Here is a 27,545-nt window from a genome sequence, read left to right on the forward strand (position 1 = left end):
TACAGAGAATTTATGAAGTGGTAGGGGAATATACACAAAGCTGCACAAAGTGTCGGTATCGGAGCACTTGCGACCACAAGGTATCTAGCTGCTGATGTTGTTCCAGTCTGCAAAGTGTTAGGCAAATGTTTTAAGAGGTTGTACTAGTGTCTTTGAATTGACAATATACCACATTTGGGAGCATATCACCATGTGAATCTTCCCTCTTATTTCATTGTTTTGAAACAAACACTGTCTTCGTATGCGAAAGCTTGAAGTGAACAGTACGATCTGTTACACCTTAGAGATTTCTTTTCTCAGTGGGGTGCTAATGAAACATACAGTTGAACCATTTCCCCCCATGGCCAATTGAATTGAAAACAATGCTTGAGTTGTAGGTGGTAGAAGTGCTTCTTTCTACTCCTGTGGGAAGCCATTTTCCTCAGGCTCAGCTAACAGAAAATATTATACCAGCTATACCACCTATATGAGCAGGACAGGCTTCAGGTCAGGTCACAAAGTTCACTTCAACTGCACAGGAAAAGATGTGTGCTGCAAGCATGTGCATGTTGTCTTGCATGTGCTGTTCTGTGTGTGTTCGTGACTTTGGGAGAAGTGCAGGAAAAGTGAAAGGATTACGTGAAGCAGACACGACAAGAAACAGGCTGCAGTTTGACATCGACACAGCCTGGTGGTGTACACATTTAACTTCAACTCTGGCAACCTGGGTTCAATTCATTTGGGTTCAATTCTACTGTGAGCTAAATTTAAATTTGCAGTAAAAGTTTTTTTCTTATTTAACCATGAATAAAACAAAAAAAAAATACTGGCCCGATTTTCATGAAACTTCGTGGAAGGGTGTAGCATGGGCCAAGGAAGAACCCATAAAATTTTGGAGCGGATCTGGATCCGACTCACGAACAAGCAATAATAGCACAAACCTTGGCGGAGGTCTGCGCTCTCCGAGTGCCCTTCTAGTTTGAACTCTGCAATGTAGTTCAGTTTGTTTGGGCAGGTGAGACCGATGGCATTTGAACTCGGGTTCATCAAATAACGGCACCGAGACACCTGAAAATGTGACTCTTGGTCCTCTTCCAAGCGAACTGCAGTGCGGTTTGTTAGGAGTGAGAATCTAATCCAAAGCAACTACAGGAAACAACCCCAAAACATCTGATAGCCAACAGTTCTTCATTCTTGGAAAGCATAGTGTAACAAAAAAGAACCAAGGGTAAACTGTATGAACGCCATCCCACTGACAAAATCTCTAACCTCATGGGATGATTTTTGTTTTCAAGCCCTGGTTGCTTGTGTGTGAGCCTGAAAACTAACTTCTCCACAATGATTGACAAAAAAAACATGAACTGTAGGTGTGATTGCATCCAGAGACAGAAAGTAAATGAACAAGAGAGAGTTTTGTGAGGATAGATGCCTGTCTATGCATCAGCTCTTGTGGTTGCAGGACTTGGAGAAGACTATTTCTGATGTTGTCTCTTTTTCTCTTTGTATGGGAGAGAGCATCACGTCACACTCCAGGTATGTAACAGGTGTGACGACCGGGTCACACCCAATCTCTCGCCTCCGATTCCTGCAGGGCACGGAAGGTGGAAGACCAGAGACACTGGAGATACCAGGACCATGAACTGTCTGACAGCACTGACCTGCCCGCTGCTCACTCCCCTGCAGCTGCAATCAATGGCCGCTGATGGCCGACTTTGCCTGGCAGTAATCCGGTCATCAGCAGACCCCAATATAAAGAAGAACAGGAGCCAGTGGTGGGTGAGCAGCATCCAGGCAAGACATCCCTGCCGTGGCTGTCTCTCTCTCTCTCTCTCTCTCTCTCTCTCTCTCTCTCTCTCTCTCTCTCTCTCTCTCGCCCTTGGCCTGCCTACAAGCTGGAGGAAGCCCCAGCCTGCCCAAACAGACACCGACTTACGGCCTAACCTATTGTACAGTTGTGTGTTTTCTTTTTTTGGCTGCATATGGTTGTCTCCTAGCCTTTTGCTCAACTGCTTTTGGTTGTTAAAATAAACACCGCTGTGGAGAGGCCTTTTTTTTTTCATCACTCCTGCCTCGTTCTGTCTGGCTCCGACAGCGCACCACACCACTCCTTACTAGCATCCATGGTGCCATGAACCATGTGGTGAGCCAAGCTCTCTAGCACTGTTATGATGCATGCAATGACTTTAGGGGATAGGTGTTAAAGAGTTGACAAAATCTGTTAAAGGGGCAATAAACAATATGTTTTACTTCCTTCCTACTTACTTGTATTTGTATACTTTATTATCTACTTACTTGTATTTGTATACTTTATTATCCCCGTGGGGAAATTTGTCCTCTGCATTTGACCCATCCTATACACACACTGCAGTGGGCAGCCGCAGTACAGCGCCTGGGGACCAACTCCAGTTCTTTTGCCAGTGCCAAGGCACTGACAGGAGTATTAACCCTAACATACATGTCTTTGATGGTGGGAGGAAACCGGAGCACCCGGCGGAAACCCACACAAACACGGGGAGAACATGCAATCATCATCATAGATTACTTAAAGCGGCATTACCTCTATGTACAGGTCTCTGGAACTAGCGAAGAGGTAATACATTATATCTCGAAACAAAATAATACTGCTTTGTCATTTGCTTTTTTGGCTTGAGAACAAAATGTGTTGCAATGCTGGTTGCTCACTCGTATCACCACCCTCCATATTTGAGCTTTTAAAATGGAGGGAGGGAGTTTTTGTTTGAAAACAGACTACGGGTCGGAGTGACCCTCTGGTTACAGGATGGTCTCTCTAGCTGGTCACCCTGCCTTCATTATTATCTGTCATGCTGTTAAGACTTGGGGGATTGATGTGCAAAAGGCGCCTGTAGCGTGTTTATATGGATTGCTTTTCCAAAATACATTTTTGTGCCCATACTTGAATTCCTGTGTAGTGATAGACCTTCTTTTGCAAACTGATGCAGGCTCAAATGTTTCCTGGTGGGACACTGTCCTTCCCTGCCAGACAGAAGAGTCTAACAACTACAAAACAACAAGTAGCCAAACAAACAGAAGCCATCAGGGGTCACAGCTAAAACTGGAGCCAAGCTGTGGCTCTAATGGACAAAATTAAACTAACTGCCAAGGGCTCAAATAACAGCCAGATAAGCTGCAGGGGCCAGAGCCAGTAAACAACTGAAAAAAAGTCGATTACTGCCCCTTATTTAGCTGGGCCTTGAGTGGGGAAAACAATTGGAAAAAGTCGTTTAGTGCCCTTATTTAAGATAAGACTAATCCTTAATTTGAAAAGAAAACAGAGTCTTGTGAGGTTAAAGTGGTTCACACAGGGATGGCACAGAAGACACAGACATGTTGAAACACAAAGACATCTAATAAAACATTTCCTGGACAAAAATATTAAGCTAAATCAAATTATAGGACCATGCCAGAAAATAAATAGAAGACGTACAGTATATTAGAAAAACAAAAAAACTAACCATGTTTTAAGGGAAATGGAGGTAAAGAAGGAATAAGAAAGAAAGAAAGAAAGACAAAAAGAAACAAAGACAGACAAACAAACTTTGGTGTGAAGTGGGAGTAGGGATGCTTAGCGTGATCAGTGTCAGCGGCAAAGCGTCTTCTCCTCCCATCTCTTCGTCGTTTGTCAGCTTAGTGCTCCCTCTCACACCACCGCCGGAGGAATCCATTGTGACAGGCTGCCAGTGAGCCTTCCCACCGAATTAGCTAACTACTCCAGGAAATAGCCTATTCGTGGCACTGCGAGGCATCCCACCGCATCCCCGGAACCAGAGCCACGCAGGACTACATGACAGGGAAGAGCTCAAGTGTTTCTCTCTTGATCAGAAAAACTACCAATTGAGAGAGAGGAAGAACGAGATGGGACTTTGCAAATGTGTGGATGGTTGGTAAAGTAGTTACATAGAAATTTACAGTATGTGAAAAATAAAGGTGCGAACTGTTCGGAGTGATGCCATAGAAGAATCATTTCTGGTTCCACAAAGAACCTTGTTTCTTTGACCAAGGTTCTTTAAAGAACCATGTCTGCACTCCTTTGCTATATATAATATGCCATCACCCACCATCCAAAAACTAAGAACCTTTTAATATCCCACAGAAAAATATTATTTGGGATGTTAAAAGCTTCTTGAAAGAGTCTTTGTGGAACCAAAAATGGTTCTTCTATGGCATCACTCCGAAGAACCATTTTCGGTTCCAGTTCAAACCTTAATTTTCCTGTGTGTATTGGGGTAAAACCTTGAAGTGGGTCTAGTCTAGTTTTTTGGGGCTATTTTGTGGTGCAGTCATACAGCAGTAGGTCAGTGTTGCAGTAACAAGTGTGAATTCGACCATGACTGTCCTGGGTATCATACTTGCTAATGCTCTGTTGCTAGATGGTTGCGACAGTGTTAGGCCACATTCAGTTTAAACAGAGAAATAATAAACACAAGGGAATTTGGCTGCACAGTGCGTTGGTGCTTGATAAACAATAGCTTTTTATAAGGCAGTTTTTATCATGCATAGCCCTGTCACACTGAGGAAATCATGGGTTTGTGGATTATGGCTTTGTCTTTTTTAGTCTTCTGTACCTATCTATTGTCTTCCCTGAACAAACAAAAAATACTTTGCAATCCAAGCAAATTGAGTCAGCAAGACACCTTGGTGAGTACACAATATACAAAGTCTAAATCTTAAAGGGAGGAATACACAGTGTCATAAACTGAATAATAACAACCCTCCATTCTGAGTCAAATGCATTTTTCTTTCTTTTCACAAGTGCATCTCATGTGTTCAGCCACGAAACGTTGCCTACCTTTCATACATAATACAGTTAAAGTGTTTTCAATTTGTCTTTTCTCTGCGCTAACTGTGAGATTAAAGGGGACACTTTTTTTCCAGCGAGCTCCCTCTCATTTCCTGTTTTCTCAGGCAAATGTGTGCAGGAGGACATCCATCTTGGCGGATATAGATCATGTTTTAAACATACAGCCAGATTAAAATCCACAGCCTCCTATCTCCCTCATACACATGGGTACACTGAACCCACAAGCTCTGTGTTTCAAACAAAGAGGATGGAGAGGAGTGGGTGGAAGGGAGGGGGGGGGGGGGGGGGGGGGGGGGAGCTGATGCGTAGGCAGGCATCTATCCTCACAAAACTCTCTTGTTCATTTCCTTTCTGTCTCTGGATGCAATCACACCTACAGTTCATGTGTTTTTTTGTCAACCATTGTGGAAAAGTTAGTTTTCAGGCTCACACACAAGCAAAACCAGGGCTTGAAAACAAAAATCATCCCATGAGGTTAGAGATTTTGTCAGTGGGATGGCGTTCATATGGTTTACCCTCGGTTCTTTTTTGTTACACTAACCTTTCCAAGAATGAAGAACTGCTGGCTATCAGATGTTTTGGGGTTGTTTCCTGTAGTTGCTTTGGATTAGATTCTCACTCCTAACAAACCGCACTGCAGTTCGCTTGGAAGAGGACCAAGAGTCACATTTTCAGGTGTTTCGGTGCCGTTATTTGATGAACCCGAGTTCAAATGCCATCGGTCTCACCTGCCCAAACAAACTGAACTACATTGCAGAGTTCAAAGTAGAAGGGCACTCGGAGAGCGCAGACCTCCGCCAAGGTTTGTGCTATTATTGCTTGTTCGTGAGTCGGATCCGGATCCGCTCCAAAATTTAATGGGTTCTTCCTTGGCCCATGCTACACCCTTCCACGAAGTTTCATGAAAATCGGGCCACTAGTTTTTCCGTAATCCTGCTAACAATCAGACAAACAAACAAACAAACGGCACCGAAAACATAACCTCCTTGGTGGAGGTAATAAACTGCTCCAAACATGCTTGTTGTGGACACTCTCTCTGTCTCTCTCTTTGATATAGCTCCTAACATTAAACTTTAAGTGAAAACCCAACTAAGTGCTAATGCTAATGCTAATAACAAACAAACAAAGACAAATCGGGGAGGGATTTTGTAGCTGTATGGATTGGGTGTCTTGATATCTATGTGTGACAATTCAACTCTTTATACCCAGTGAATATCTAGCATGTGTTGTTCTCTCCTCTATGGAGATTTTCTACCAAACACGAGACCAATATCTAACTACACTGACCCTTCTGTGGCTGCCTCATTAGAGATTGGTTGGATGTTTATGAATATCTGCATTGCAAGATCAGCTTTATGTTTCTCTTTGTTTTTGCTCTGCCTATCTATTTGTTTGTGTTTTTCTTCTTTTTTTCTCCCTTGGCTTCCATTAATTATTTTGTCTGGTGCTAACGCTGCCTATGTGCCTATGTGTGTATGTATGTATGCATGTGTGTTTAGGTGTGTGTTTAATTGTTTCTTTTATTTCTATTAATTGATTTATGTATTTATTCTATGTTGTTGTTGCTGTTGTGGTAATTGCCACTGTTGTTTTCACTGTTCTCATTTATTGAAAAATTCAAGTTCAACTCTTTAAAAATCATCCCATGTTTCAGATTATTATATATTTTTTTTTATCCTTTTGTTGTGGAATAAAACAAAAAGTGAAGTCTTTGTGTATGATTCGCTGACTACCTCTAGACTAAGGGACTTTGGTAAAACCGTTATATGTGGAAAAATAATGATCATTAAAACTCAGAAAATTAGAGTTGTGAGACTTGTACAATACTTGCTTTATGGCCCATGATCTTCATTCTCATCTAAAAGGAAAAAAAAAGTGTTTTCCATATCCATAATAAATAAACGGATGAGCAAAGATTTTGTAAAAATAAACGAGGACAAAACTGAAATCCTACTAGTCGGCCCTAAAACAAAAAGGGAAATGCTGTTTAATAATCTGGGAACATTGACTCCCTGGATTAAATCTGAGGTTACAAGTCTTGGTGTTATCCTAGATTCAGATCTAAACTTCAAGTCCCACATTAACAAGGTGACGAAAACATAATTTTTCCACCTTAGAAACACAGCTAAAGTACGACCATTTATAAATCAAAAAGATGCTGAAAAACTGATTCATGCCTTTATTTCAAGCCGACTCGATTACTGTAACGTACTCTTTACTGGTCTCCCGAAAAAAAACACTGAGAGACTTCAGCTTATTCAAAACTCTGCAGCTCGGCTATTAACCAGAACCAAGAGGAGAGAGCACATTAGTCCAGTTTTAGCTGCTCTACACTGGCTTCCTGTAACATTTATAGTTGATTTTAAGGTCCTCCTCCTTATATACAAAGCCCTTAATGGGCTAGGACCAAGCTACATTGCTAACTTCCTTGTTCACTACTTGCCTTCAAGAACACTGCGATCGTCTGCTGCTGGTTTATTGGAGGTTACCAGAAACAGCCCAAAGAAAATCGGGGACGCAGCCTTTGTCAATTATGCCCCAAAGCTATGGAACACAGTGCCTATAGATATCAGGGAAGCCAGCTCGCTAAATATTTTTAAAAGAAATCTAAAAACTTATCTCTTCACTTTAGCCTTTAACTAGCTATGACTTTCCTGATACAGGAATTCACTTGCTTCGCACTTATGCACTGCTGCACTTCTTTTAAAATGTTGTATTTTACTTGATTTTAATTATTCTATGAACTCTATTTCTTAACTTTATTTTTATTATTATTCAGTGGGTTTTATTTTCCATCTCATGTTATGCTCATTCTATGTCTATTTTCATGCAGGTAATTTCTTTGTTGTAAAGCACTTTGAGCTGCATTTCTTGTATGAAAGGTGCTATACAAATAAAGTTTATTATGATTATTATTATTATCCATCAATACAAGCTTTCTGTCAGATAACAGCTGCCATGGGATCCGGGTTTTCTTTCCTTTTCTTTTTACCCTTAGAGAATGTAACAGAATGATTTCTTGAAGTTCTAACCAGTTTATCCAGTAGCAATATAAGTCATTACAGTTTAGTCATGGCAGGAACCAGTTGGTCCATTTATGTAGCCTAAACTGTCGTATAGTTAATAATAGTAATGTGTTGGGTTGACTCCATTTTTCGGCTGTATACAGTCCATTGGTTGAGTAGTTTTTTCGGCAGCCTGGCAATAATTGCCTGAGATTTGTGGATTAGAGGGCGTAATTGACTCTGGGAAGTGGATCTATCTCAGCTGGAGGCCACAGACACAGCAGGCGTCCTCTGCCACTGGGGGAAACTTCTTACAGCCTGAAACCATCACTCTGGCTTATTCTCCGTTCGGTCTCTACCTCTCTCTCCCCTTTTCTCTTTCTCTCTGTCGCCGACTTTCTCTCCCTTTTGTTCTCCCTGTGTTGCCTCGCCATCTGTCTCTCTCATTCTGTGTTTCTCTTGTTCCTTCTCTCTGTCCCTGACTTTCTTTCTGTCCCTCTCCAGGCTTCAGTCTCAGCAATTAACAACTGCTGTAGTAAGACTATCTTCAGACGGGCAGCTCAAATCCCATTTTTTCACATATCTAACATGAGTCGGATATGTTTTCTGAAGTCTGAACAACAACAAAAAAACATGGAATCTGACCTTTTCAGATCAGATTTTATACCCCATTTGCAGCTGATTTGAACTGCAATTCAAATGATATCTCTGAAAATACAACTCAGTCTGACGACTCAGATTGAGTCAAGTGTTTTTTTTCTGAAACTCCAGAAAGAGAAAGAAAAGCCAAGGACGACAAACATGGAGAAGAGCCTGCGACAGAATACTGGTGCGTGAAAATGTCATCATAAAAATTTTGGGCAAACTGCACCAGATTTTGTATGAGACTAAGTTAACTGGCTGATTTCAATATAGTACATATTTATGTTTATTTAATTTTGTTCTTATCCACTCATTATCCGCATCAACAGCAATATTTTGGTCCAAGTTACTTAAAGGGACAAGATGAGTGCATGGAAAAGGTGAAAAGGGAGAATTATATTAAAGGAATTGGAAGGGGAAGATGTAGGGAGGGCAAACCCCTTCAATGTGTCTGAGTATCTCTATGTTTCTATATTGAACAAAAGGGGGGAGGAAGCATTCAGGATACAGCTGTGATTACGATGTTATAATCCTCATTTCAGAACAAGGACTGAAAGTCAAATTATGTAAATTCTTGACATTCCCAAATAAATAAAGAAAGACAAAAGAAAACGTCATCATAAAAACAGAAAAGAGTTATCTGTGTTTACTTCTTGTCTTAGCTTCTTGTCTTTTAAAAGAGGACCACATTGGAAATAGGCTTTGGAAACTTTATGTGTTATCCTCAATGATTTTAATTAATGCATGACTGATGGATGTGTGTTATTTTTGATTATCAAATAAACATACAAACAAACAAAGCAACAGGAAAACTTCCATGCTACTAGCTTGTTGCAGGCATCCAGAGTTATTGGACCGAAAACGTGCTTTTAGTCAGTGTGCAGACAGTCATTGTTTAAGATCAGATTTGAAAGACAAATTTGTCTGCTGTCTGAACATAGTATAAGTACCATTTCTCTCTCTCTCTCTCTCTCTCTCTCTCTCTCTCTCTCTCTCTCTCTCTCTCTCTCAATAACTTTAACTCCAAATACATCCTCTCTCCCTCTCTCTTTTTTTCAGTCTGTCTGCTTGGATGCATCTCTTGCCCTCACCTCAGGCGGTCAGACTGCCCGTCACGGCCCAGTATTCTCCCCCACCACCTTTATGCCCAGGAAGCATCCATTTCCATAAATCATTACCCAAAAAGCGGGACAAAAGTTATCACAGAGCACATCAAAGGGGAGGCTGTTTATAAGTGCACTACCCATGGGCTCTCCAGGGCCACTTTAGAGCAAGTCCAAGGTTACACACACTGAGCTCCTCCTCCAGTTTGGGGATCTACAGTAGCTGACGGCGATGCTTGTATATTAGCATGTACACAGCAGGAATGTGAAATATGTTTTTGAGGAGAAGGAAAGGTCAGACATTGATGTTACAACAAAATATTGATAGTGCTATTAGGAATGCTTTCATAGCGGATTTTGATAAAAACCTTTATAAGAAAACATCAAATTTGTCTGGTTCCCATTACAATGATGAACATTAGTAGCACCTTGGGTTGTGCAGCTTCCTGGACATGATATAACCCCAAAATCAGCAATTCCATATCTGTTGCTCCGGTAGAGACGATTGGTGAATTGTGTTGCCATTCACTGCCATTGTATGGCGGAACAGGTCTGAAAATCACACTTCTAGCACATGAACGAATGTGAACAAAGCAGATTCAGACAATATATTAAAAAAGTAGTCATTCTGATGAATTGTTTTTAAGTGAATCGCTTTCTTTATGTTTATTAAACCTTTAATTTTGAACAAGTGTAACACCGAAATCAAGTCAGAAGAAACTTATGCTGATGGAACGAAGAAAAAATACATTTACCAATAAATGTAAATAGGCGAAAAAAGTGAGACTCATTGGCAGAATGCGCTATGTCAAAGTCCTGTCTCCCACCTTTTTTTTTGCCTATCTACAATCGCTTTAAGCACTGCTGTGTACTGTTTGTGTATAAAGAAAAAAAATGATTCATATTTCATTAGGAGTCAAACTCAACAAAAACAGTTCTATGTCCTTGTCAACAACTTTGTTTGATACAACAGCCACACTCAAATTCCCCGTAGTTACAAAGCAATGCTGTGATACCAATGCATCCAATTCTTTCACTGTGCTGTCAGCATCATGAATAAAGCAGTCAATACCATCTTGTTCTTTTCCCACATGTCAGCCTAACCATCACTTACGTTTGCTGCGATCAGCAAACATAAGTGATAGGTTATTTTTTTTGTCCTGGGATTTCATTATTGTGCAGATGTTTATGCTTACACAATACCACCTTCATCTCTCTGAGGCCTGTCTTACACAAGTTTTTCTAAAAGAAAGACTGTATTCTATATAAAACTCTTCTCATGTACCACTGCAGGTGGCTTGCTTTGGCAGTGTAAGTTATTTTTCCACTAACATGACTATTCTCTTGGACCCTAAATGGGTCAGGCCCATTTCTGAATGATTGCATCGCCTTATGACGAGAGTACTAGTATGTTTTACACTTTACATTTAGATTTTAGGCATTTAGCTGACCTTATTTTCCTTCCAGAGCAACTTAAAATGAGTGCAACAGCAGAAAAAGCTTCTTAAATCTGCAACATTCAAGCCACCAATAGAGAGGTGAGCCAACAGTGCCAAGAGTATTCCTGTGACCCCAGAACGATTATGTAAGAGAGAAGTGCTAGGGAAGAAATGAGATAAATAAGAGCTATAAGAAGTGCAAGGGTACAATGTTTTTTTTAAATTACTGTTTCCTCGGTCGTGGAGTGAAAGTTTAAAACCCCCCACATTAACTAGGATATTGAATTATTGAACATATTGCTGATGGCGGCTCTCTGGAAGAATGATGGTGTTACCCTGATATATCATCAGAGTCCTGTGCAACCTGGTGTTTTAAACAGGATTGGTTTTCCCGTTGACTCCCCTGCATTTGTGATGTATTTTCAATGTATTTTCAATAGTTTCGCTTCATCAGCTGTCACTTCCAAAGACATACATATGTAAGTGAGCAACCAAGCAAAGAAAGAATCAAAATTGGCAATATTCATACAAGGTTTCCGCCGAAAACCAAAGACATTGCAGAAATAATAAAAAAAAAAAAGAAAAAATATTTGTGAATGAACCTACCACTGATGGTGGCTCTCTTTGGCAGTATAGTGACGGCCCCTATGGCAGCATCCTCTAGCTGGTGGATGGGACTGTTCTTGGCTCCCCAGCTGTCTGAGCCGATCCACATAAAGTGGCCCACCTGGTCCGCTCGCTTGCTGGCATTCAGGATCCCCCTGGAATCAAACATGCACCGTCAGTGAGTCAAAATGTTCATGTAAACACACAAAATTAAGGATAGTCCAAGAATTAAACATACACTACCAGTCAAAAGTTTGGACACACCTGATTTAATGTTCTATGTTTTTCATTATCTTAAAGCCATTTTGATCTAAAGGCTTATGAAAATAATTGAAATTTGTTTCTTAGACAAATATAAATAGTGAAGTTGATGCCTATGTATGAATTTCTTTCCAAAGCCTTTGCCTTTCCATCAAGGCAAAGGGCGGCTACTTTAAATAATCTATATATAAGATAGTTTTGATTTGTTTAACACTTTTTTGGTCACTGCATAATTCCATTTGTGTTATTTCACAGTTTTGATGCCTTTACTATTATTCTAAAATGTGGAAAATAGCAAAAATGAAGAAAAATGTGGTGTGTCAAAACTTTTGACTGGTAATGTATAGCATGTTAATACATACACACACGCAAGCACACGCTCGCATGCAAAGCTTGAGTGTGTGTCTGTCCTTCTGTGCCTGAATTTGCCTCTGTGAATGATAGCAGTTGTATATGATATGTATTATTAGACTGAGCCTCCAGACTTGGCAGCCTCTAAAACTTAACCTAAATGACTGATATAACTTGTTATTTGAAACACATATGGTTGTTGCCCCAGTGAATCGCCCAGTACACCACAAAACACTATAAACTGTACAGTGCCTGAACTTCATGCCTAATGTCACTCTCAATCATGTTTACAGTTCTCATCATGGCAGTCATCTTCACAGACTGAAATGACTGTAATGGAGCTGATATATTAATCACTTTTGGGGGCAATGAAGATGGACAAAGCCCCCAGCAAACACAGCAAAGTGACACACATGGTCACAGTTGTATTCAAATGTTTCTTGGGAAGTTGTTGGGCCCCGCTGCTCACCACAGTTGCATACAGCCTTTTGTCATTATTGGCACACGGTAGTTCAGTGTTTAAACAAAGAGTAATTACTTACCTGATATCCTCATCAGAGGCGAAGAGGATGACCGCCCTGGCGTAGCGCGTGTCCAGAAGCAGACGGATGATTTTGTCAAAGTCGGAGGGTTTGTGGTCATGGGGGATCTTCAGCGACTGGGCTATACAGATTCCACCTGGAGAGAGAGAAAAAAAGCAAAGGGCAACAGTAATTATATGTCAGTGGAAAGAGACTTTTAAACTTTGAGAACATCCTTAAAGATTCCCCAAGACTCTGTCTGAAAGGTTGTGCAGTAAAACTTGCTACATTTGAAGAACTAAAAAAGAAGGAAAAAAGCAGCACACTTTATGGTGCACAGCAACAGAAAAAAGTAGAAAAAGAGCTGTGCTCTTCTCTCTCAACTGCTTGACATTTCTTGAAACCACCCACATTTCTGTGCACAGCTTTCTTCAGGGTATGAGGAGAAAGGCCATGAAAGCTCTAGGCTGAGACGCTGCTAGTTTCAATAAATGTCACTCAACTGAACGAAAAGTGTGACTTTTTTTCACTTTTCTATACTCAATAAGCCCCATCAGCCAGCACTTGGTTGGGTGCACACTCTTTTACTTCTATTCTATTGATGCACAATGACAAACTCTTAATAAAGCAGTGAATCAAAAAACCTTTTGATCAAAAAGCGATTGTTCCTGACATCACATGCAGTAGTGATGAGTATCACATATGCAAAAGCTCTCAAAAAGATTCGCTCTTTTTAGCTTTGGATATCTCTTTTCATCTGAGCTTGAACTGACAGGCACTTTAATTACTATGCAGATTTTAATATGCAAGTCCAATATGAGAGCGATATGATGTAGACTACAAAAGTGAAAATATAATCATATTACAATGAAGCAGACACAATGTAGGTGGAACTTTGATTACATAGACACATTATTGTGGCCTGTAAGGAGATACTTGGATGCCTCCATGTCCTAGGATAGGATATTGGAGTGGAATAAATTCCCCTTCTTGTATTTACCCTGCATCTATCCTTTAATAGTGTTTTAGACGATTATTGAATGTCATACAAAATTGGTGTATTGCAACACTAATATCTCACAACCAACTGGTTACCACACCATTAGCTGAAGAGAGAGCAGTAGTTCAGCAGGCATGTAGTTAATAGTGAGACTTCTACAATGGCAATATCTATACATAGAATTGGGAGCCAACTGCCACAGAGATTAAAACAAACTACGGCCCAGGTTTGTGCAGGGAAGAGCATGCGCTGTATCACCAAAATGCCCAAATCAGAAAGCCACGCTATTCACTAACTTTGTGCAATGAGTGGAAAGCATGCCTAACAGTCAAAAATAAAGCCTCTTTACACTTGTCATGGTCATGCATGTGTAAATCATCATATGGAAATTTCATTATTTTGCCAACTTAATAGTGATTTGCAGGCAATGCCATGCAAATCATGATTGTGGCCAATTGACTAGCACTTGGCAACAAAGTGGAGTAAAGACTTTGTACAAAGACTTTGGCCATTTGGAGTGGCTGCTATCACTGCTGCAAGGCATCACACCAACAAGCCAGACGAGCAAGGGAGAAACTTTCCATCCTAGAATCTCAGATCAGATCAGAGAACAATCCAATTATAATGGGCACTTTAGTGTGCAACGTTGCCAGCCTTGGTGGATTAGTCTTAAAGCTGAAGCATGCAATTTGTGCTAGCAATTGGGGATGAAGGGGCCTATTTGCTTACACAGGGCTCTTTTCAAGGACTTGTTTGCGCCACAACTTGATTTGCATACATTTCTCAGTGAATACGATGAAAACTCGCTCTTAGCTCCAGCAACTGAGGCGCAATTTGCCCTCGCAACACAATCTTAATGAATCTGGACAAAAATGTTTTTTTGGGTTTTTTTAACTGACGTCATTCACTCTTGCAAGGTCTATTGCTTCCACTCAGGGTGAGCCTTATCCTGGTCTGAGGCCTGCATTCCTCAGCCTGATAGATGACCACATTACCAATCAACTCAGAAAAGTTCATAGTCATAATTATTTTTATTACTAATTTAGCATTAGGGAGGCTAATTTTTCTCTTTTTCTTGTTCTGCTCTGATAGACTGTATGAGGGGGAGTCGGTTTGACTGGAAGTGGATTAAGACTCCCAGTCCTTTGAGTCTGTTCAGTACAGCAGAGATGTTGTGTCTCCCCATCGCTCCACACTACTGTTCTTCAGAAAAATTATTTGAGCTTTAAAGATAAATTTGAGTAGGGGCACAGTCACCAAAGTCCCTGATATTCCTCCCAGGGAAGCAGGTTGTGCAGTTCATAGAACAAGGTAGTACATAATGAAGATAATTCACTGTTTATTGTCTCCCTTCTAGCAGTGTTGGGTTAAATGGTGGGGTTCATCCAGTAGTTTAGAGTGAGAATGAGGAAATATATTTTGATTCATTCATCATAAAGACATTTTTCAGTTCCTAATTGACTGTTTAGTGTCCTCCAGTCTTTCCGCAGCTCATACAAGTATACACTGAGTTGAGGATTTCTTTCCTGTTTATAATTGTTTCTGGCGATGGTTGTTCTTGGTTGTGTTTATAAAAGCCTGTGTTCACAGTTACATCATATCTAATATCTGCAGTCTGTTTTTATACTTCATTATTGTTGATGGATCATTGCAAAACCACAAGTTTAATGCTTTAATATCTCAACAATGTTTCAGTCTAAACTACACCCACTTCCAGTTTAAGCTCCACCCATTCCCGGATTTATCTGAGTACAAATAATTTGGTTGGTTGAACAAATACTGACACAAATACAAATCGTAGCATCTCCATACACCCCTAGTATACTATCAATATGCTTCAGTACATTCCAATGAACCACCCATTGAGAACTCAATTTCAGTGTTCAAAGGTCAATATAATCTTCATGGGGATCTGAAATTTCTATCACACTTAATCAACCCAGCAGCATGAAACAATAACACCTCTGGAGTTATTTTTTATTTATTTATTTATTTATTTTTCCCCACACACACAGGCACAGGCATTACTCCTCTATCTGTGTTGAGTTAAATGCTATAGCCATCCTTTGATTAGCAGCTTTGCAGGTTGTATCTTTGTCTTGTAGTGCACAACAGCAGCCGTCTATAGACCTTTTCAACATTGGATTCAAATGGAAACTGTCTCTCATCATGGGAGCCAGACTAAGACAGGGAGTTTAGGGCTACTGTTGTTTCCTGGAGTATCAAAATGTAGGTCCAGGGCCATGCTTTAATAAACGCTGCACTCCAACTAACCAGACAGATACCGCTCCAGTACAGGAAAACCTGAATGAGTTATTTTTACTGCCCTGTCGGGAGAGAGTGTTGCTGATGGTCCCCAGAGTGAGGGACCTGACAGGCCATCGATAAAGGGAGGGCATGGATTACAACAAGCCGTCCACCTAAATGCCTAACCTAAATAAATAAACTAATCGATGCTCGTTTTTCCACACACTTTTCGCGAAAGACCAAATGTGGTCTAGTTGTGTTGGGCAATGTCATGGGTTGGGCAAAGTCATTGCTGGAGACAGCAGTAACTTAAAGGTTTGAGAAGTGGGTTTATGATCAGAAGGTCCCCAGTTAGTATCTAGACCAGTTTGGAAAATCTGGGAATAGTGAAAGTGAAGAAACTAATCCTCTCCCCTTGCTCAACAACTATCGTCAAATTGTCGCAGAGCAATGCACTTAACCTCCAATTCCTCCTGTGCACTACAAAAAATGTCCATCTTAAGTAATTTAGTCTCATATTCAGCCTTCAAATCTTATTTTTCTTAAAACAAGAGAAAAATTCTGCCAATGTGGTGAGATCACTCCACTTGTTTCCAATGCAGTTTCACTTGTTTCAGGAGGTTTCTCGAAATGAGTGTCAATATCTTGAAAAAAGTCAGAATAAGGCAGATCTACTATCAAGAAAATGACAGTCTTGATTCTACAAAATTATTGAAACACATTGGATTTGCACTGGAAGCAAGTGGAATTATCTAACCCCATTTGCAGATTTTTCACTTATCTTAAGAAGATTATGATTTTAGGACTCATTAATAGATTAAATGGCTTATTAAAATGGAGATTTTTGGAGCTCAGTGGCCAACAGCTCAGTGGCCAACAGAGTAAGGCACTCTAGATTACTAGACTTTTAATATCCTAACCAATTTTGAAAATGCATTGCATCATATACTGTAGATAATGTGAGATCAGCAATTTAATGGGCATTGGAGCTTTTGGGAATATACAGGGAAAAACAGAGAAAAAACAAAATGGTTGTTTTGTTTTTATAGACAACTGACAAATGGCGAAAATCCCTTGCAAAAAAGGAATAAAATATCATATACATAATGAAGGATTTCACAGATTTTTTGAGATACATAATATGATAGAACTAATTTAATTATCTTGCTGACTACTGGTACATCAGTGAAGTCAGGACCTCTAATCTGACAGGAATGGGCGCAATTCAACATGCATTATTATGCAAGTTGTTAGAAGGCATAATAACAACAATGTTAGATGGGCTATAACTTTTTAATAGAACTCCATCTCCATCTCCATCTCCATCTCTCACTTTAAACTTGTAAACAGGTCAGGAGCGGTTCAGATGTCGGGTCATAAATATCAAACATGTCTGATATGATCGGGCAGCTCAGATCAGTCTGTGAGATGATGGGAATGGTTGAGATAGAATCTGTAAACCACATCACTACCAAATAATCTTTGCTGACCATCAGTCCCGACCAAGCCTCAGATCAGGATTTTCCCTCTGATCGTCCAGATGGGCAAATCTGATGTAAATCAGCCCGATGCACCCGATAGCAGGCTATGTCCCCAGACTGACTGTGGTTGTACCGCGCCGGGATCCCAGGGAAAAGATGAGAGAATTGAAATAACATGCAACATGGGTCATGAGTCAGACTCTATCCAAACAGGTAAAGAACATGGTCTGCTGATCCACAGAGGAGACATAAATAAAACATGACATACATTATTAAGTTAAATATACATGTTGGAAATAGTGAATATAGCTGTATTACTTATGGTGTAAAGTTGACATATCATTTTCCTTTCACAGTGCAATAATCTCCCTTCTTGGTGATGACAGTATACGATTGCCATTGTGATTGATTGGATAGAGAGCCGACGCTGAAAGCCATGTCCAGTTATATCACTGCTGACTGACATGGACAAGCTGAACAGCATGGAGGACATGGGCACTTGGAGACAGACTAGAGTACCTCAGCACAGATCAAATGAAGTGCATTTATAGGCCAGCAAACTCGCCAGACAGCCAGCCTGCCAGCCTGCCAGCCAAGAAAGCAAGCAAGCAAATAAAGAATTATCAGGGAATTTGAAGAAAAAGGGATACTTTGACAAAAAAAATCAAAACACAGGAAATTACTGCGTATCAAATAATATAATAATATTAAATAATTAATACACAGTACAAGTGAAGTACAGCGATATGTTTTCAAATACACAGACCAGAGACTAAATTTATCAGTTGGATTATGGACGCTCATACTAAGCACAACGTTCTAATATTATACAATCTACTATTTTAGTAGCATATTGTTGCAGGTTAGGTGAAAAACTTTTTTTTTTTAGCTTGATGACAATGCATTTGTGATGTCATCCAATGGGTTTTAAAAGGGTTTCATAAGCCCTAGAGGTGGCAGAATTTCCATCTACCCATACAGGACAATGCAATCCTTTAATTGAAATGAAAACATGAAAATCACCAAAATTGAAGCTATGAGGTTTTCACATGACAACAGTGATGTGCTCAATAAAATTAAATTCATGCTACCTAGGAAATATAAATGAACCATTACTACCTAAATGTAGAGGTGGATATTGTATGTTTTCCCTGTACTTATTCTACACTTATGAGCATGTGCGACTTCAAAAAATGTGGCTGAAGAGCCCTAGAGCATACAGTTTGTTTGTTTGATTGTTTGTCTAGCCATCAGTCAAAATAAAGGCAGAAGCTCTTGCTTGGGGTTGTAAACAACACTAACAACATCTGCTACCATATCACTCATAAGGAGACGCACAGTGGCAGACAGACTCACTCAGAACACTTCCAGCAGTTTTAAAGAGAGGCACTGAAAGTATTAAACACGGCATTAGATTCAGCTGCATGGCCTATTAAAGACTCAGAAAACAAAATATTCCTATCTGTTTGAAAGCATGCAAAGAATGTAAAAAAATAAATAAATACAGCATCGATAAATCTGTTAGTCGAGGATAACAGAAAGACATCATTCAAGTCACATTTCTCACAGGCGGAAAACATTTCTGGTAGTTTGACAGAGATGCAGGAGTTGTGTGCATGAAATACTGCATAATAAAGAATTCTCTCCAACAACAGACTTTGGATGGGCTATTTCCTCTCCCTAATGTGTCGGGCTGCACTCCTCCCAGCTGGATCCAAGTCATGGTTTGATGGATGAGTTGCACCCATCACAGAAAATCAGGACTTTCAGAGGGCATCTAGTGAAAGCAGACACCATAGAGCCAAGGCACCAACCTGAGCTATACCTTTGTACATCCGTCTGGCCCCCTGGAGACCCAGTAATGTGAATACAAGCACATTTTTGCACATCCTGTATATTCTGTAATCTTTCACATATCGCCTTTTCTTGTGCTCTCATATTCCCATCACTGGTATGTATTTTGCATATATATTTTTTAATCATTTTCAGAATTATCCACCTTTTTCATAATGCACAAATCTCACATTGTCTTTGTCTCACATTGCTACTGCTAACATTTTCCACATCCTATTAATGAGCAGCAAAAATTAATCCACCAACACCTTTTATTTTTGCACATTTGCATTCACACATTTCTTCTAAATATCTGTATAAGTGTTGTAATTGTTGGCTTCGTACATTTACATAACCGCATTTGCTCTATTCTTATTTATATATATTCTGCTTTGATGTATCCTGTTACTACATGCTGCTGCAATGGCAGTTTCCCCATGGGGATCATTAAAACTTCATTTAGTCTAATCTCATCTAATTTACATTTACTTTTTAGTCATTTAGCCGACACTCTCTCCAGAGCAATTTACAGTTAGTGAGTAGGTAGGGCTTCAGTGTTTTGCTGAAGGACACATGGCTGTTGAATCAAACCTGTGACCTTTTTGTCACAGTATGTGATGAACTCTAACTATCTAAGTAGGCCACGACACCATCAAAAATAAGGGAGCGGTCAAATGCAAGAAAATGCCTGAGATGTGAACCCAGGACGTGTTGGGAGTCACAGTGAGAATCATTCCCCTTCACGTAGAAACCAATGTGATTCATTTGATCCGTCAACCACAATTAGCTAGCCAATTAGAGGCATCCTGAAGCCCGTCACAGCCAGGGGGTGGAGGAAGCAGGAATGCATTAAAAGAAACACGGGCCAGTAGACAAGTTTTATAATTAGATGCCCCTAGCGATGGAACGAACACCAGAAATAAAACCCTCCAATCCCCACCTGTATGTTGATAGGAGCAAGAGAGGCTGCATTTCTTTGACTGAATTCATCATCGTGGCTTCAAGACTGAATAACTGATGATAATCTGTAGTGATATTTGACACCATCTTATTGTGAATAGCGTATGTCAAGGAGAGATTGGTGACATTTAGAGAATGACAATCACTGGTGAGGGCCTGTTTACACTCTGAGATCCTTGGACCTATCTTGGGTCTTATTTCCCAAATTGATCCACCCCTCACCCTTTTTCCCCTTCTGCTGCAGTGCTGAAGAGAGCTCATCTGTTAATACGGGGCAGAGAGAGAGAAATTTATATCCCTCGTGTAGCTAGCAGTGGAGTGAGAGACGAACATTATGTTGATAGACAGCCTCCCTTAATTGGGTTCTTCAGTGCCTGTTGATGTATTACTTTTTTATCATGGTGCTTCAAGAGCGATCAGAGCGTTCAGTGAAAATAAACGTTAGGGACTCAAGACACTTCTCATCATTACCGACTGCAATTTATGCTTCCCTCCCAAATGTAGTGGGAACTTGGAAGCTGCAAACATGTTTAAAGCCATGGTCCATGGATTCAGAGCAACATCAAGGAAGCTCCACCACTGCATCATATAGTGAGCATCTAAATTAAAGCTTCAGTAGACTTCAAGGTGAAGTTGGTCAGCTCTGCCAGGAGATCGCTGTTGCACATGGCACCAGTTGAGTGGAATAAGAATTACTTTGCCATTTCAGCTAAGCAGCTGTGGCACTTTTCGTCTGGATTTTGCATATATCACCTCTTTAAACAGACAGGTCACGTGATGGGTGAACACCAGCAAGGGCAGCTTGTACTGCTGTAATCGAGTGTATAAACAGCCGGCAGCAAGCAAAACAAACCTGCCGCTAAACACAGCGGGTCGAGTAAGAAGAGGAGCATCACCGCTGAATATAGTTGAATTTATTTACCATAGTTAATCTTGTTTAGACAATAACTTTAGAAGTAAAAATCAAGTCAACAATCATCAAGTTGAAGTCAAAACCCTCACCCTGCACATACATGTATCCTGTATTAGTACTGCAGTATTTTCAGAACTAACTAATCTTGGAATTTGCACAACTATGCTGCTGCAGTGACGCAGGCATGTAAACCACTGCACTTCTATGTGACATCTTTCTTTATGTATTCCTGTTGAATCTGTTGCTCTGCATTAATAAGAAAAGGCAAGACACCAAGTACTTGGCTATGATTCTCAGGTGCAGCACAGCATCCCTGTCTGAATCCTCGCAAGCCTAAAAGAACGATTCCTCCTTCCCTAGTCCAAATCGATGCATGTTCACAGGGGAATAGTGACTTTGTTCCACAGCTGCTGGACAACAGCCAATTAGGTTTCCACATCCCTTCACCATCCCCCAAAAACCTGCTCGTTGCATCTTGGTCAGTCGGTTGCTGTGTCTCATGTCATGTGCAACAGAGATGACTCCTATCAACCCCAAAGTTTTGAACGCTGTTATGGATTGTGATTGGTTAAATAAACGCCCCATTCCAACTCTGCAACGCCTTCAACCAAATATTTCTCTTGTATTAGCACAGAGAACTGAGAACAGAAAAAGGTCAATGCAAGACTATTTGTTGGCTGACTGGTAGATGCTTTAGTTTCCTCTTTGGGAGTCCCAGGTATGCATCCAATCTGTTACAGCGGCAGCAAAATCAGCACAGGTTTCTCCATGGGGGGAGATCAAAAGGAGGTAAGTATGTCAGCCACCCCTGAATTTCTGTACGACTTTAATCCTCCCTTTTGTTGTCTGGTAGATGAATGGGTTCTGGGGTATAAGATTGGAGGTCAAATCTGGACATTTATGTAGACACAGCACAGTATGAGGCAACCTTGAACCAATCATCAATTCTCACCGCTAATACTGCTATGCATATGTGGCTCTAAATCATTCATTTGGGCTCATGACGGCTAAGGACGAAGGAGATAGGATATTTATTCCACCTGTTAAAACTCCATGCAAGCCTTCACAACAAATTGCCATGCCTCCTCATCTCAAATTCAATTGGAAAACCGCAGTATGCTAGATAAAATATATGTACTGAGAAAAGGTATTTGTTGTGGGCCCCACATTTTATTCAACGAATTAATAAAACATTCGGCATTGGGTATGCGGTGGTCAACACCATGGCAACCCCTCTACAGCTCATATTTATACTGTATCTATATAAATTTACATCTCTCTGCATCAAGGCTCAATTTCCATTGCATCTCCATGGAATATGAAAGGGTTTTATGGTACATGAAATCACAAAAACGCTACTGAATTAAAAATTATTGTAGCGCCAACACTGTGTCATGAAATTTCTTGAAATGAGCATGATCTCTGAAATGCAGATTATGTGTTATGGACAAATAATTATTATGCTCCTCCACCATGGAAGGATTGTGTGGCAATAGCACAAATTGGACAAAACACTTTCACAAGTTTGACATGTGAAAAGGTTCGCTAACTGTTAACTGTTAACCAGTTAAACAGTTCCATAACTTTGCAACTGTGCAACATTAAAAAATATTGTGAGGCAACTGTTCCCAGCCGGTTCCAAGTATTCTAACAGTATGAAAACACATTAGGAAGTAACATAGCAATAGCTATAGCCAAGCTAAATTAAAAAGTAGCTATTTTAATGTGTCATTAAAACCACCAATGCATTATGTAATATCTAAAAGAAAGGTCCTTACCTCCGGCACAGAGTTGAACAAGTCAAAGATGTGAAAAAATGCTAAAGAGGGCACAAATAAAACATAACAAGACTGTGCACAAGTAGTGATGTCATAGGATGAAGTTTAGGATTGGCTGAGCAGATTTAAGGCAAGCACCGCCCCAAAGGCAAGCACCGCCCCAGTTGACCCTGGGACAGCTCTAACTCGGCAAAATCAGGACGTGCCATGTAAAACCACTTCTTTTAAGGTTAGGTAAGGATAAGGTCAGGGTTAGGTTTAAGCAACAAAAACTTTGGTTATGAATAGGCAACAAACAATTTGGTTACGGTCAGGATAACATTTAACAGTAGAGACTTCTTGCATGAGTAGGGAATTGAACCCAGGTCTCCAGAGCTGAAGGCAGATATATACACCCATACGCCACTCAACACTCATATTCTTCACTGCACTATTTCAATGTCAAACTGTTTCATGTCTCCTCCACATAATCCTTTCGTAGTGAGGAACCGTACTTCTCTCACTTTTCAGGAAATCTTGCCGTAAAGACTTTCCAAACAATCCCTTTTTGGAGTGGAGTAAGACAGCAGCAGTAGTAAGCATATAAACACTTGGGATTTATACTAGAATTGTGACATGCAGCTAAAGATAAATTGCTTCCTGGATAGGATAAATAACTGGGCTCACTGCCACAGAATTATGCTAAACATACACACACACACACACACACACACACACACACACCCCATAATTGTTTATAAAAGCATTGCTTATTCAATTGCTTCATTATTGAATAGAGTCCCTGTAGACATGTGGCTTGATGAAAATCGGGGGTGAAAGATAATTTACTTCCAATTTCGTCAAACACTGCCGCTTCTGTGCTACAATGTTGTAAAACGTGACGCTTTTACAATGGCTACATTTCAAGCTTTCCCGAGTGTGTGTGAGTGCAAGTTAACTTTTATTCCAAAACATTATTTTGTCATTTTGAGAAAAAAACAGTACCTGAAATGTATTCTTCAGTATCGATGATCCAGTCTATAAATGTGTTAATCATTTTTGTGAACCTGAATTTATTTTTCTGTTTGTTTTTTTTTGTTTTTTATATAAATAAGTTTGTAAGAAGAAGAGTCTCTTTCAGATAGTGGATATCTCATTCTGGAATGAAGCTCGCTGGATAAAAGTTCCTTGCGGATGTGTGACTTGCCTGGGGGCCAACGATATACTAACATATGTATCTGATAATGCCAGTCGAGCTTGGTCTGATTGGAAATAGACAAGAATCATGTTTCTACTGCTTGGCAACAGCATCCTGCTGTATCACTGAGCACCAGTAAGATTGACTTGTCTAGATAGATTACTTTCATAATGGCTACAGGAGTGCCGGCATCGTCTCGTTCAACACCAGTGGACAAGGTACAAGACAAGGCCAGGCCATCAAAGTGAGAGGCTCTCACACAGAGCTATCGATCAGTCGGTAATCTCCTCTCTCAAGCATGAGGAATCCATCAGAGTGATAGAGGGTATAGGAGACATGTATGCTTTGGTGTCATGTCCATTCAAACTGAGTGTGGGTCACGCGCCTCCTCAGACATTGTACGTCTATTTCTCAGATATAAAATTAAATCGATTGCATTTGTAAGATTTAGTCTTGATTATTCTAATTGTGTGATCGATCACACCTCATAAAAATACCCTCCCCTGTCCTCATGGTTTAGTTTGTCTTGACTTACTTGACTTAAGCCCTTTGCTCCTCTAGGGAGCATAGGCCATTGGCAAATGTCCTCCACTTCACTCGGTTGTTGGCTATTTCTTTGGCCTCAGAAGGTGTGTCGGCTTCCCAGCGCCCTTGCGAGTTTGGCTGGGAAGCGTCATAGTCCCCATCGCTGGGGCACCTTCTTCAACCAGGTGTGTGATTTGGTTTTCATTCGTCAAAGTTTCTGTAACTCACACTTTTTTCCAGGGTGGGGTAGTTAACCCCACGGCCAACCCCCAACCTGGAAGACCGGGGACTGCTTCGTCTGCCTCCACACCCTTGACCTGTCCGGTTTGGTTGAACCTGTCAGGGGTAATCCGGCATTGCTCTCAGGGTCACTGGAGTACGCAAGCCTCTCTACCACGTCAAGGCTGCAGTCCAGGAGAAGCAGGAGAATGTTTTAGTTTGTGGCACTTTCAAATACTGCATTTTCAAACACAACCATCTTCTTGCTTGTTATAAAACTCTGTTCTCCATTAATTTGCACTGTGGATGTGATGTGTGAATTCATGCTTCCTCAAACGTCAGGTGTGCTACACCTCTGTATGTATGGGAGAACATAGACAGATACTCAGTGTGGTTGCAGGGAAAAGGTCAAACATATACTGGGGAAGACGGCTAGACCACAGTACTTTTAGACCAGGCCAGAGCAAAAAGCAAGACTTTTAATGGCGGCTATAGGAGGTAGAATGGATAATAGCCTACTACACTTCCCAGAAAATAGAGCGACAACAATAGAATTAGATTCAACATCCAACAGGTTGTATAAAATCTTATGCCAACTACGAAATATAGCCATGTCACCATATACCCTAAATCTAATTCCCACTATTGAAAGAAGCAGAGCTCAGGTTTTACTGTGTGCGTTTCCTAAACTCCATCCTCCATTACGCCGCAGCAGTGATGTAGAGGGTAAAACTCTAGGGAGCTCGGTAAAATCACAGACCATCCTTCCTGCCGGAAGCCCGAAGGATACACAATGCAGCCTGTACAAGCAGCAGCAGAGCTGATGTTGAGAAATAACCTCCAACCTCCTAGATTTGATTGTCATATTTTTACTAGAATTCGAGTTTCACAGAGTCCTTTATGGATTTGAGCAACTGCCACGACTCTTGAGCCAAAGAAATCCTTTCAACATTAAGTGTATATTTTGTAAAAAAAAAAAAAAAAGCATGGGTGCAAATCTGAAAACAATGCTTTTTAGAGTTTGGAGATCCACATCTTTCATAAGATACTCTACTCTGCAATCCGGATAGCCAGCCAAGTAGCACCTATAAAGACCAAGGACTTATTGCCTTCTCGGCAGCTTGCCCACTAACGACACCTTCGCCCGGAGCCAACCTCAGAATTTATCTGTATTACCCATGACTAAATATTGATCCCGGTAATCATTCTTAGCTTAATCTATGTCTATATCTGCGTGCGTGTATGTCTGTGTGTGTGTGTGTGTGGTAAGCGCACGCAATGGGCTGAATTATGGCCTCATTCCACTCCAACCACCGAGTGTTGGAATTATGGTCGGTGAGCATCAAAACTTGCAAGGTCGAAGTGTGAGGCACTGCCAGGGTGCTGTCAAGGTTGAATGGTCAGAATGACTGTTGGAAGCGAACACACTGTCCTGATCCAAAAGAGGTTATCATGAGCTCACATATATTATACCGTACAGTACAGCGGTGTCTCTAAAACTATAGGTTATTGGGACTTGAAATGGGCCGTGGGACTGTTTCTGCTTGGTCCCCATAAGACAAAAGAATGCTTTATGGAGCCTGGGTTTCACTGTGGCACGGAAATAACACAAAACCCGTGTCTCTCAAATGACTGGTTGAGAGACCATTCCTTGTCTCTTCACTTGGCTGAAAAAAAGAAAGAAAATATGAACTTTTCCAAACTTTCCAAACTCGTGGCTGTAGCTACATTTCAATTTTTTTTACTGAAAGTTTACATCGTCCCTTCAAGGACCAAAGAAAATTTTGAAACCAATCATTCAAAACCAACAAATGTGTGAAACCCATTCAAGTAAAATTTCAAAAATGCATGATCGTCAGTCTGAAAATGATGTTGTTATTCTAAATTTCTGGAATAAAAAACAAACAAACAAACAAAGCCCTGGCTTTTCCTACAGCATCAATTAGCTACAGGACAGGACATAATGACTTCAAAAACTCCGGTAGGATGCAGCCAGGCCATTTAAGTCTTTATAGTGCAGGTCAGGGGGGGTATTTTAAATGCCAACCTGAACTTCAGTGGCAGACAGAAACATCTATTTCTTAAAGTGACGTGGCTCTCACACTTATGGCTCTTCCAGGCCTGAGGGAATCCATTTCAGAGGATGATCCTTTGACCCCAAGTCCTACCTTTTTATCCCCTTTCTCTTCCTCTTTTTTTGTCTTTTTCTTCGGGTCCGATTGGTGCAATGGAAAACAACAGAAGACATCAAGCAAATCCAAAGCAGCAAAAGTGAATCTGTCACTCTGCGTCTCTGTCATTCCCTCTATCTCTCTCTCTGTGTCTCTGCCTATCTCCGTCTCTCCTGTACCTTGGGAACTGTGCCACAACTCGCTTTAACACACACACACACACACACACACACGCACACACACACACACACACACACACACACACACAGCTTAGTGAGTACAGACAGATACTAATCTATGACACACCCTTTGTTTGTGACTCAGAAAGCACTTAAAACTTTTCCTCTGATGTGCTTTCTGTGTTCCAAAGGATGTACCTGGCAAAGTTTTCCTCTGGCAGGCATTTCAAATCATACAAAGAAAAAAATAAAAAAAATAAAATAAAAAATCCTATGAGAAAAAGAGCTTTTACTTTGAGTTTGACTTTATTTTTTTCGGGGGTACAGTATGAGAAT

General features: G+C 40.5%; 1 protein-coding gene across 1 annotated transcript in view; it reads right to left on the bottom strand.

The window, feature by feature from the left end:
- Window positions 1-27,545, bottom strand: part of LOC139667904 (metabotropic glutamate receptor 7-like) — a gene marked incomplete at its 3' end in the record, with an annotated part of 112,846 nt that overhangs the window by 54,475 nt on the left and 30,826 nt on the right. Inside the window, exons 2-3 of the mRNA XM_071547391.1 lie at window positions 12,748-12,883; window positions 11,594-11,748 (exon numbers count right to left, since the gene is read on the bottom strand). Coding sequence (XP_071403492.1) covers window positions 11,594-11,748; window positions 12,748-12,883 — 291 coding nt within the window. The remainder of the gene's footprint in view (window positions 1-11,593; window positions 11,749-12,747; window positions 12,884-27,545) is intronic.

This window comes from Centroberyx affinis, unplaced genomic scaffold (genome assembly GCF_046629955.1).
Source record: "Centroberyx affinis isolate AG114_WGS23_722 - 3 ecotype Tasmania unplaced genomic scaffold, CSIRO-AGI_Caff_v1 ptg005877l_1, whole genome shotgun sequence".
Classification (NCBI taxonomy): Eukaryota; Metazoa; Chordata; class Actinopteri; order Beryciformes; family Berycidae; genus Centroberyx; species Centroberyx affinis.